The sequence below is a fragment of the Notolepis coatsorum genome, assembly GCF_963971535.1.
Source record: "Notolepis coatsorum genome assembly, chromosome: 10".
Taxonomy (NCBI): domain Eukaryota; kingdom Metazoa; phylum Chordata; class Actinopteri; order Aulopiformes; family Paralepididae; genus Notolepis; species Notolepis coatsorum.
This window is the reverse complement of record NC_140174.1, coordinates 102,624,766-102,639,618: the sequence shown is the minus strand read 5'-3', so window position 1 is coordinate 102,639,618 and position 14,853 is coordinate 102,624,766. Positions and strand designations below refer to the sequence as shown.

General features: G+C 42.4%; 1 protein-coding gene across 2 annotated transcripts in view; it reads left to right on the top strand.

The window, feature by feature from the left end:
• rtkna (rhotekin a) overlaps positions 1–14,853 on the top strand; it is a 166,525-nt gene that overhangs the window by 143,908 nt on the left and 7,764 nt on the right. For both annotated transcript variants that reach the window (XM_084323528.1, XM_084323529.1), the window contains exons 8-9: positions 482–613; positions 4,610–4,775. In XM_084323528.1, the coding sequence (XP_084179654.1) occupies positions 482–613; positions 4,610–4,775 (298 nt within the window). The remainder of the gene's footprint in view (positions 1–481; positions 614–4,609; positions 4,776–14,853) is intronic.

Sequence of the window (14,853 nt, the reverse complement as noted above, 5' to 3'; positions counted from 1 at the left end):
TGTGTGTGAGCGTGTACATGTGCCAACATGCAGTCTTTTCAATAATTGTGTCTTCAAATGTGTGTGTGTGCGTGCGTATGCCAACATGCATAGTATTTTCAATAATTGTGTCTTCAAGTGTGTGTGTGTGTCTTCAACTGTGTGTGTTTGTGTGTGTGTGCGCCAACATGCATATTGTCTTTTCAATAATTGTGTCTTCAAATGTGTGTGTGTGTGTGCGTGCATGTGCCAACATGCATAGTATTTTCAATAATTGTGTCTTCAAGAGTGTAGGTGTGTGTGTGTGTGTGTGAGAGAGATGGGAGGGAGAGAGAAATGGACAGCGGTGGGATATGGCTCCGTTCCGACTGCAGTATTTTCATTCTCTCCATTCTCTCCATTCTCTCCATTCTCTCCATTCTCTCTCTCTCTCTCTCTCTCTCTCTCTCTCTCTCTGTCTCTCCATCTCTCTCCTCGTCCCTCATCCCTTTCTGTCTCACAGCAGTTGGGAGGAGACCCTCAGGGTTGGACAAAAGTGTACGCTGTCCTGAAGGGAACAAACCTCTTCTGTTACCAGAAGCAGGAAGACGCGGAGGCCAACGTTCAGCCGGCTCTTACCATCGCCGTCAACAAGGTCAGGACAACAGAGACACCCTTTGTCTCCAAACACCAAGAAGACTTTGTGTTGCCGTTTTTCAAAGCTTGTTCGCCGCTTTCAGATAAGAAACCTTGGCAACGGGATGCAGAAACAACATCTCCATCTCTTAATTTAGTGGAGCCACGGGGCAAACGTACAAATGTCAGCATCATGGACTGGGAATGGAAATAGCCGCATGGATATTTCTGTTTTTTTCAAAGTCTTCATTGTGTCGAGTTCAAAATGGCGTCATCGGCCCTAGGGGGATATTTTTGGAAAATGAAGAGTTGGAGGAGGCGGCTGGGAGTGGGAGCCAACAAGAGAGCCATCCCCGTTTTTCAGTTTTCATAAATATGGAAATATTGGAAAACCAGTTAAAGGAACACGCCAACATTTTGGGAAATTGGTTTACCGTCTTCTCCAGAGAGAGACAAGAAGATAGATACCAGTTTCCTCTCTGTGCGTTCAGTAGAAAGCTATCTGGCTGCATGTTAACCTAGCTTAGCACAATGAATGGAAGCGGACATGACCGGTTCAGGAGAGGTGTAAGTTGGACAATGCCTAGGCTAACTGGTCATGTCCGCTTCCATTCATTGTGCTAAGCTAGGCTAATGTGCAACCAGATAGCTTTCTACTGAACGCAGAGAGGAAACTGGTATCTATCTTCTTGTCTCTCTCTGGAGAATACGGTAAGCTAATTTCCCCAAAATGTTGGGCCGGGTGTTTCTTTAAAGGTTTCCTTTTAAAAAAAAAACATTATCAATAGGTTACGAGGACCATGTCGACTTCCAGTTCAAGTCGAGACATGTAAAGCACTCACATTGGAGTTACAATGTATTGACATAACAGCATCTGTAGAGCTGTGTTCTTTAGCTGCTCAGAACACACGTGTTGCATTTTGAAAGGTTCCGATCCGGTTCCTGACAAGCTGACTCTAGAGCTATGTGGCAGGGGCTCAAAACGATGACAGACTACAAAGGCGCCTCCCTCAAACTGAACAATGACATCTCCTTAGCAAACGACCTCAATACCTTCTATGCGAGGTTTGATGCTGGTAATAACAACACCAGCTCACAAGCCTCGGCAATGGGGGGGGGGGGGTCGGCTGCTGATGGAGGCGCAGTGTTCAGGGTAACAGAGCATGAGGTGAGGCGGACCTTTAAAAAAGTGAATATCAGGAAGGCAGCAGGTCCGGACGGCATCCCCGGCCGCGTCCTAAAAGTCTGTGCCGACCAACTGGCCCCAGTATTCACTGACATATTTAACCTGTCCTTAGAACAGGCTGTCATCCCCACCTGCCTGAAGAAGTCCACTATTATCCCTGTACCCAAAAAATCCAAGCCTGCTTGCCTCAACGACTACCGCCCTGTAGCTCTCACCTCCATAGCCATGAAGTGCTTTGAGAAGCTAGTAAAGGGCTACATCTGCTCCTCCCTCCCCATCAACATGGACCCCCTGCAATTTGCATACCGCCCCAACAGGTCCACGGAGGACGCCATATCCCATGTGCTGCACACAGCAGCATCACACCTGGACAAGAGGCAGGGGAACTATGTGAGAATGCTATTCATCGACTACAGCTCGGCATTCAATACCATAGTCCCCTCCATACTCATAGCCAAGCTCAGGGACCTGGGCTTGGGCTATGACCTCTGCCAGTGGGTCTTGGACTTCCTGACTGGCAGACCCCAGGTGGTGAGAGCAGGCAACTGCACCTCCTCGTCCATCACCCTCAACATAGGGGCCCCCCAGGGCTGTGTTCTGAGTCCCCTCCTCTACTCCCTGTACACACACGACTGTGTGGCTCAGCGGAGTAGCAATACAATCGTCAAATTTGCTGACGACACAGTGGTGGTGGGCCTGATCTCTGCCAACGACGAGAGGGCCTACCTGGAAGAGGTCAAGGTCCTGGCGGGATGGTGCCAGGAAAACAGCCTCTCCCTGAACGTCAGCAAAACAAAGGAGATGATTGTGGACTTCAGGAGGTCGGGGGTCAAGGACTACAGCCCCCTCAGCATCGACGGGGCACCGGTTGAGAGAGTCAACAGCTTCAAGTACCTCGGAGCCCACATATCCGAGGACTTGAAATGGACCATACACATTAACAGTGTGGTGAAGAAGGCACGACAACGCCTCTACTTCCTCAGGCGCCTAAGGAAGTTCCAAGTCAGCCAGAAGATCCTTAAGAACTTCTACTCATGTACAATAGAGAGCATCTTGACCGGCAACATCACCTCCTGGTTTGGGAATAGCACTGCAAAAGACCAAAGCAGACTACAAAGAGTGACACGTTCAGCCGAACGCACAATTGGAGGGGGGCTCCCCACCCTCCAGAACATTTACAACAAGCGTTGCAAGGGGAAGGCTAAGAGAATTATTAAGGACTCGAGCCACCCGAACAACTGCCTCTTTGAACTGCTGCCGTCAGGCAAGCGACACAGGAGTCTCAAGGCGAGCACAGAAAGACTCAGAAGTAGCTTCTATCCCCAGGCCATCAGGCTGCTAAACGAACAATGAATGAACACTACACAACAACAACCACCAAACACACATAGCACACACATCCACACGCACACACTCACTTTAAACAAACACACTGTAGCACCCACTACACACACTTTATAGCACACACCCACTTTAAACAAACACACTGTAGCACCCACTCCCCACACTTTATATTTATGGATGAAGGATTGCACTACAACTCGTACACCTTACTGTAAATTGTACCTAAAATTGTACCTCATCCCATTTCTGCTTTGCACTAGATAGTACTGTACATTAGTACACTGCATAGTATTGTGTATTGTATATTATATGGTAACTCAGAACATTGTACATATGTCTATACCGAACAACTGTGACCTCATTCTTCTTCTAAATTCATGCTATATTATGTTATTATGTTATTTGATACTATCTTGTCTAGCACAGTCTCTGGAGCGTAACAGTAAGAAGCATTTTGTATGAAAGTATTCTGTACTTCTGTATGACAACTATTAAAGAACTTGAACTTGAACTTGAACTTCCAAATCAGGTCACGTTCCATCATCTCTGCCGCCTCCTCCGCTCCGGGCTCGCTCCGTAACGCCGGAGCGACGCGTGTTCTTCACGGTCCAACCAGATGTCATATTTCTCTTTTTCCCTGTTGCACACGTCCAGCCAGCCAGGCTCCTTGATCTTCTTACTTCCTGTGTCTGTTCTCTCCCGTGTGTCGATCCCTACGGGGGCCTCTTCACTCTTTCCACCGTGACTCACTCTGGCGTCTGTTAAACTACGGGCTGATTCAGAGGCTGAGTGGACCAGATCACATCAGATCCGTATGATCCACTGTTAGTCAGCTGACGGATTAGCCTTGCTGGGGGGGGGGGGGGGGTTTGGAGTAGGAGTAGGAATGTGTGAGGCACAAGGGGCTACCTATGGTTTTTAGACTGCGGATGGGTGGATGGAACGCTACTGCCACCTACTGGTTACAGGAGGATATAAGTGTAGGACGTTCTGCATAATGAAATGGGTGTTGCCGTCTCTCTGAGGGAAAAAAGTAGTAGAACGTGCTCACCTCACTAGACTTGACACTGGGTGCTGTAACCTCTGATACCATACATAAAAAATAGGGAAACAAGTCCAGGCACGCACTCCAGGTTTTTTAAATGTATTGGCAGCCTGAAATCATGACGTTTCGGTGTGAACACACCTTCTTCAGAATGGCTTGAGGGGAAACGTTAATGGACATGAAAGTAAGCGGTTTTCTATACAATAAAAGACTAAGGGATTGGGTTGTTTCAAGTCGATACGACGTCATAATGGAGAATAAAAAATAAAGAAATCGCAGTGAATAAGAAGATTGAAAGACACTGCAATACATCACGCATTACAAATCGCATCTTTGTTCATAAACCATGACAAACATATCGATGTTCCCACTTTTGATTTATGCTCTTGTCACTTTACCATATCCCCGGTCTTACGTCTATGTGTGATCCTGTGCTCCAGGAGACTAGGATACGAGCGTCGGAGAAGGACCCCCACAGTAAGGCCCAGAGCATCGGCATCACCAACCAGTACGGAGGGGAGGAGGTCACACACACGCTGGCCGCAGACAGCAGAGAGGAGACGCACCGCTGGATGGAGGCCTTCTGGCAACAGTTCTACGATATGAGTGAGTAGAGATGATAACAACACACACCGTCTCCGCTGATCCGTGATCTCGCTCAGTGAAAACCCTGTCCTGCCCCCGCCATCGCTGCCGGCTCCCACTGGTGGAGAGCCTCTACATCATTCATAAGTATCTGCATGCTGAACTCAGAATACAGGGATGAGCGTGACCATACCACTACAGATATACCATACCACTACAGATATACTATACCATACCACTACAGCTATACCATACCACTACAGATATACCATACCACTACAGCTATACCATACCACTACAGATATACCATACCACTACAGATATACTATACCATACCACTACAGCTATACCATACCACTACAGCTATACCATACCACTACAGATATACCATACCACTACAGCTATACCATACCACTACAGATATACTATACCATACCACTACAGCTATACTATACCATACCACTACAGATATACTATACCATACCACTACAGATATACTATACCACTACAGCTATACCATACCACTACAGCTATACCATACCACTACAGATATACTATACCATACCACTACAGCTATACTATACCATACCACTACAGATATACTATACCATACCACTACAGCTATACTATACCACTACAGATATACTATACCATACCACTACAGATATACTATACCACTACAGATATACTATACCATACCACTACAGCTATACCATACCACTACAGATATACTATACCATACCACTACAGATATACTATACCACTACAGATATACTATACCATACCACTACAGATATACTATACCACTACAGATATACTATACCATACCACTACAGCTATACCATACCACTACATCTATACCATACCACTACAGATATACTATACCATACCACTACAGATATACTATACCACTACAGATATACTATACCATACCACTACAGCTATACCATACCACTACAGCTATACCATACCACTACAGCTATACTATACCACTACAGCTATACCATACCACTACAGCTATACCATACCACTACAGCTATACTATACCATACCACTACAGCTATACCATACCATACCACTACAGCTATACCATACCACTACAGCTATACCATACCACTACAGCTATACCATACCATACCACTACAGCTATACCATACCACTACAGCTATACCATACCACTACAGCTATACCATACCACTACAGCTATACTATACCATACCACTACATCTATACCATACCACTACAGCTATACTATACCATACCACTACAGCTATACCATACCACTACAGCTATACCATACCACTACATCTATACCATACCACTACAGCTATACCATACCACTACAGCTATACCATACCACTACAGCTATACCATACCACTACAGCTATACCATACCATACCACTACAGCTATACCATACCACTACAGCTATACCATACCACTACAGCTATACCATACCATACCACTACAGCTATACCATACCACTACAGCTATACCATACCACTACAGCTATACCATACCACTACAGCTATACCACTACATCTATACCATACCACTACAGCTATACCACTACAGCTATACCATACCACTAAAGCTATACCATACCACTACAGCTATACCATACCACTACAGCTATACCATACCATACCACTACAGCTATACTATACCACTACAGCTATACCATACCACTACAGCTATACTATACCACTACAGCTATACCATACCACTACAGCTATACTATACCACTACATCTATACTATACCACTACAGATATACTATACCACTACAGCTATACCATACCACTACAGCTATACCATACCATACCACTACATCTATACCATACCACTACAGCTATACCATACCATACCACTACATCTATACCATACCACTACAGCTATACCATACCACTACAGCTATACTATACCACTACAGCTATACCATACCACTACAGCTATACTATACCACTACAGCTATACCATACCACTACAGCTATACCATACCACTACAGCTATACCATACCACTACAGCTATACCATACCACTACAGCTATACCATACCACTACAGATATACCATACCACTACAGCTATACCATACCACTACAGATATACTATATCATACCACTACAGCTATACTATACCACTACAGCTATACCATACCACTACAGATATACCATACCATACCACTACAGCTATACCATACCACTACAGCTATACCATACCACTACAGCTATACCATACCACTATACTATACCACTACAGCTATACCATACCACTACAGCTATACCATACCACTACAGCTATACCATACTATACCACTACAGCTATACCATACTATACCACTACAGCTATACCATACCACTACAGCTATACCATACCATACCACTACAGCTATACCATACCACTACAGCTATAGCATACCATACCACTACAGCTATACCATACCATACCACTACAGCTATACCATACCACTACAGCTATACCATACCATACCACTACAGCTATACCATACCACTACAGCTATAGCATACCATACCACTACAGCTATACCATACTATACCACTACAGCTATACCATACCACTACAGCTATACCATACCATACCACTACAGCTATACCATACCACTACAGCTATAGCATACCATACCACTACAGCTATACCATACCATACCACTACAGCTATACCATACCACTACAGCTATACTATACCATACCACTACATCTATACCATACCACTACAGCTATACTATACCATACCACTACAGCTATACCATACCACTACAGCTATACCATACCACTACATCTATACCATACCACTACAGCTATACCATACCACTACAGCTATACCATACCACTACAGCTATACCATACCACTACAGCTATACCATACCATACCACTACAGCTATACCATACCACTACAGCTATACCATACCACTACAGCTATACCATACCATACCACTACAGCTATACCATACCACTACAGCTATACCATACCACTACAGCTATACCATACCACTACAGCTATACCACTACATCTATACCATACCACTACAGCTATACCACTACAGCTATACCATACCACTAAAGCTATACCATACCACTACAGCTATACCATACCACTACAGCTATACCATACCATACCACTACAGCTATACTATACCACTACAGCTATACCATACCACTACAGCTATACTATACCACTACAGCTATACCATACCACTACAGCTATACTATACCACTACATCTATACTATACCACTACAGATATACTATACCACTACAGCTATACCATACCACTACAGCTATACCATACCATACCACTACATCTATACCATACCACTACAGCTATACCATACCATACCACTACATCTATACCATACCACTACAGCTATACCATACCACTACAGCTATACTATACCACTACAGCTATACCATACCACTACAGCTATACTATACCACTACAGCTATACCATACCACTACAGCTATACCATACCACTACAGCTATACCATACCACTACAGCTATACCATACCACTACAGCTATACCATACCACTACAGATATACCATACCACTACAGCTATACCATACCACTACAGATATACTATATCATACCACTACAGCTATACTATACCACTACAGCTATACCATACCACTACAGATATACCATACCATACCACTACAGCTATACCATACCACTACAGCTATACCATACCACTACAGCTATACCATACCACTATACTATACCACTACAGCTATACCATACCACTACAGCTATACCATACCACTACAGCTATACCATACTATACCACTACAGCTATACCATACTATACCACTACAGCTATACCATACCACTACAGCTATACCATACCATACCACTACAGCTATACCATACCACTACAGCTATAGCATACCATACCACTACAGCTATACCATACCATACCACTACAGCTATACCATACCACTACAGCTATACCATACCATACCACTACAGCTATACCATACCACTACAGCTATAGCATACCATACCACTACAGCTATACCATACTATACCACTACAGCTATACCATACCACTACAGCTATACCATACCATACCACTACAGCTATACCATACCACTACAGCTATAGCATACCATACCACTACAGCTATACCATACCATACCACTACAGCTATACCATACCACTACAGCTATACCATACCACTACAGCTATACCATACCACTACAGCTATAGCATACCATACCACTACAGCTATACCATACCATACCACTACAGCTATACCATACCACTACAGCTATACCATACCATACCACTACAGCTATACCATACCACTACAGCTATAGCATACCATACCACTACAGCTATACCATACCATACCACTACAGCTATACCATACCACTACAGCTATACCATACTATACCACTACAGCTATACCATACCACTACAGCTATACCATACCATACCACTACAGCTATACCATACCACTACAGCTATACTATACCACTACAGCTATACCATACCATACCACTACAGCTATACCATACCACTACAGCTATACCATACTATACCACTACAGCTATACCATACCACTACAGCTATACCATACCATACCACTACAGCTATACCATACCACTACAGCTATACCATACCACTACAGCTATACCATACCACTACAGCTATACCATACCATACCACTACAGCTATACCATACCACTACATCTATACCATACCACTACAGCTATACCATACCACTACATCTATACCATACCACTACAGCTATACCATACCACTACATCTATACCATACCACTACAGCTATACCATACCACTACATCTATACCATACCACTACAGCTATACCATACCACTACATCTATACCATACCACTACATCTATACCATACCACTACAGCTATACCATACCACTACAGCTATACCATACCACTACAGCTATACCATACCACTACAGCTATACCATACCACTATACCATACCACTATACTATACCACTACATCTATACCATACCACTATACCATACCACTACAGCTATACCATACTATACCACTACAGCTATACCATACCACTACAGCTATACCATACTATACCACTACATCTATACCATACCACTACAGCTATACCATACCATACCACTACAGCTATACCATACTATACCACTACAGCTATACCATACCATACCACTACAGCTATACCATACCACTACAGCTATACCATACCACTACAGCTATACCATACCACTACATCTATACCATACCACTACAGCTATACCATACCACTACATCTATACCATACCACTACATCTATACCATACCACTACAGCTATACCATACCACTACAGCTATACCATACCACTACAGCTATACCATACCACTACAGCTATACCATACCACTATACCATACCACTATACTATACCACTACAGCTATACCATACCACTACAGCTATACCATACCACTACAGCTATACCATACCACTACAGCTATACTATACCACTACAGCTATACTATACCACTACAGCTATACCATACCACTACAGCTATACCATACCACTACAGCTATACCATACCACTACAGCTATACCATACCACTACAGCTATACCATACTATACCACTACATCTATACCATACCACTACAGCTATACCATACCATACCACTACAGCTATACCATACTATACCACTACAGCTATACCATACCACTACAGCTATACCATACCACTACAGCTATACCATACCACTACAGCTATACCATACTATACCACTACAGCTATACCATACCACTACAGCTATACCATACCACTACAGCTATACCATACCATACCACTACAGCTATACCATACTATACCACTACAGCTATACCATACCACTACAGCTATACCATACCATACCACTACAGCTATACCATACCATACCACTACAGCTATACCATACTATACCACTACAGCTATACCATACCACTACAGCTATACCATACCACTACAGCTATACCATACCACTACAGCTATACCATACTATACCACTACATCTATACCATACCACTACAGCTATACCATACTATACCACTACAGCTATACCATACCACTACAGCTATACCATACCATACCACTACAGCTATACCATACTATACCACTACATCTATACCATACCACTACAGCTATACCATACCACTACAGCTATACCATACCACTATACCATACCACTACAGCTATACCATACCACTATACCATACCACTACAGCTATACTATACCATACCACTACAGCTATACTATACCATACCACTATACCATACCACTACAGCTATACTATACCATACCACTACAGCTATACCATACCATACCACTACAGCTATACCATACCATACCACTACAGCTATACCATACCACTACAGCTATACCATACCACTACAGCTATACCATACCACTACAGCTATACCATACCACTACAGCTATACTATACCATACCACTACAGCTATACCATACCACTACAGCTATACCATACTATACCACTACAGCTATACCATACCATACCACTACAGCTATACCATACCACTACAGCTATACCATACCACTACAGCTATACCATACTATACCACTACAGCTATACCATACCACTACAGCTATACTATACCATACCACTACAGCTATACCATACCACTACAGCTATACCATACCATACCACTACAGCTATACCATACCACTACAGCTATACCATACCACTACAGCTATACCATACCACTACAGCTATACTATACCACTACAGCTATACCATACCACTACAGCTATACCATACTATACCACTACAGCTATACCATACTATACCACTACAGCTATACCATACCACTACATCTATACTATACTATACCACTACAGCTATACCATACTATACCACTACAGCGATACCATACCACTACAGCTATACTATACTATACCACTACAGCTATACCATACCACTACAGCTATACCATACCACTACAGCTATACCATACCATACCACTACAGCTATACCATACCACTACAGCTATACCATACCACTACAGCTATACCATACTATACCACTACAGCTATACCATACCATACCACTACAGCTATACCATACCACTACAGCTATACCATACCACTACAGCTATACCATACCACTACAGCTATACTATACCACTACAGCTATACTATACCACTACAGCTATACCATACCACTACAGCTATACCATACCACTACAGCTATACCATACCACTACAGCTATACCATACCACTACAGCTATACCATACTATACCACTACATCTATACCATACCACTACAGCTATACCATACCATACCACTACAGCTATACCATACTATACCACTACAGCTATACCATACCACTACAGCTATACCATACCACTACAGCTATACCATACCACTACAGCTATACCATACTATACCACTACAGCTATACCATACCACTACAGCTATACCATACCACTACAGCTATACCATACCATACCACTACAGCTATACCATACTATACCACTACAGCTATACCATACCACTACAGCTATACCATACCATACCACTACAGCTATACCATACCATACCACTACAGCTATACCATACTATACCACTACAGCTATACCATACCACTACAGCTATACCATACCACTACAGCTATACCATACCACTACAGCTATACCATACTATACCACTACATCTATACCATACCACTACAGCTATACCATACTATACCACTACAGCTATACCATACCACTACAGCTATACCATACCATACCACTACAGCTATACCATACTATACCACTACATCTATACCATACCACTACAGCTATACCATACCACTACAGCTATACCATACCACTATACCATACCACTACAGCTATACCATACCACTATACCATACCACTACAGCTATACTATACCATACCACTACAGCTATACTATACCATACCACTATACCATACCACTACAGCTATACTATACCATACCACTACAGCTATACCATACCATACCACTACAGCTATACCATACCATACCACTACAGCTATACCATACCACTACAGCTATACCATACCACTACAGCTATACCATACCACTACAGCTATACCATACCACTACAGCTATACTATACCATACCACTACAGCTATACCATACCACTACAGCTATACCATACTATACCACTACAGCTATACCATACCATACCACTACAGCTATACCATACCACTACAGCTATACCATACCACTACAGCTATACCATACTATACCACTACAGCTATACCATACCACTACAGCTATACTATACCATACCACTACAGCTATACCATACCACTACAGCTATACCATACCATACCACTACAGCTATACCATACCACTACAGCTATACCATACCACTACAGCTATACCATACCACTACAGCTATACTATACCACTACAGCTATACCATACCACTACAGCTATACCATACTATACCACTACAGCTATACCATACTATACCACTACAGCTATACCATACCACTACATCTATACTATACTATACCACTACAGCTATACCATACTATACCACTACAGCGATACCATACCACTACAGCTATACTATACTATACCACTACAGCTATACCATACCACTACAGCTATACCATACCACTACAGCTATACCATACCATACCACTACAGCTATACCATACCACTACAGCTATACCATACCACTACAGCTATACCATACTATACCACTACAGCTATACCATACCATACCACTACAGCTATACCATACTATACTACTACATCTATACCATACCACTACAGCTATACCATACCACTACAGCTATACCATACCACTATACCATACCACTACAGCTATACCATACCACTATACCATACCACTACAGCTATACTATACCATACCACTACAGCTATACCATACCACTACATCTATACCATACCACTACAGATATACCATACCACTACATCTATACCATACCACTACAGCTATACCATACCACTACAGCTATACCATACCACTACAGCTATACCATACCACTACAGCTATACCATACCACTACAGCTATACCATACCACTACAGCTATACCATACATTTACATTTACATTTACATTTAGTCATTTAGCTGACGCTTTTATCCAAAGCGACTTACAAGTTCTGTACGACAAGCCATCAGGAAGAGCACAACTCTATCAGCTGAGTAACAATGTTCATCAAAGTGTTGAGTGCTACAGTGTAGGTTAGTTTATTAGGACAAGTGCATGACAGTATGGTTAGTTAGGGTTAGTTTTTTTTTTTTTTTTTTTTTTTTTTTTTTTTTTTTAATTCAGATAATGGTTGAAGAAGTGAGTCTTTAGTCGACGGCGAAAGAATACCATACCACTACAGCTATACCATACCACTACATCTATACCATACTATACCACTACAGCTATACCATACTATACCACTACAGCTATACCATACCACTACAGCTATACCATACCACTACAGCTATACCATACTATACCATACCACTACAGCTATACCATACTATACCATACCACTACAGCTATACCATACTATACCATACCACTACAGCTATACTATACCATACCACTACAGCTATACCATACTATACCATACCACTACAGCTATACCATACTATACCACTACATCTATACCATACCACTACAGCTATACCATACCACTACAGCTATACCATACTATACCACTACATCTATACCATACCACTACAGCTATACCATACCACTACAGCTATACCATACTATACCACTACATCTATACCATACCACTACATCTATACTATACCACTACATCTATACCATACCACTACAGCTATACCATACCACTACAGCTATACCATACCATACCACTACAGCTATACCATACCACTACAGCTATACCGTACCATACCACTACATCTATACCATACTATACCACTACAGCTATACCATACCACTACAGCTATACCATACTATACCACTACAGCTATACCATACTATACCACTACAGCTATACCATACCACTACAGCTATACCATACCACTACAGCTATACCATACTATACCATACCACTACAGCTATACTATACCATACCACTACAT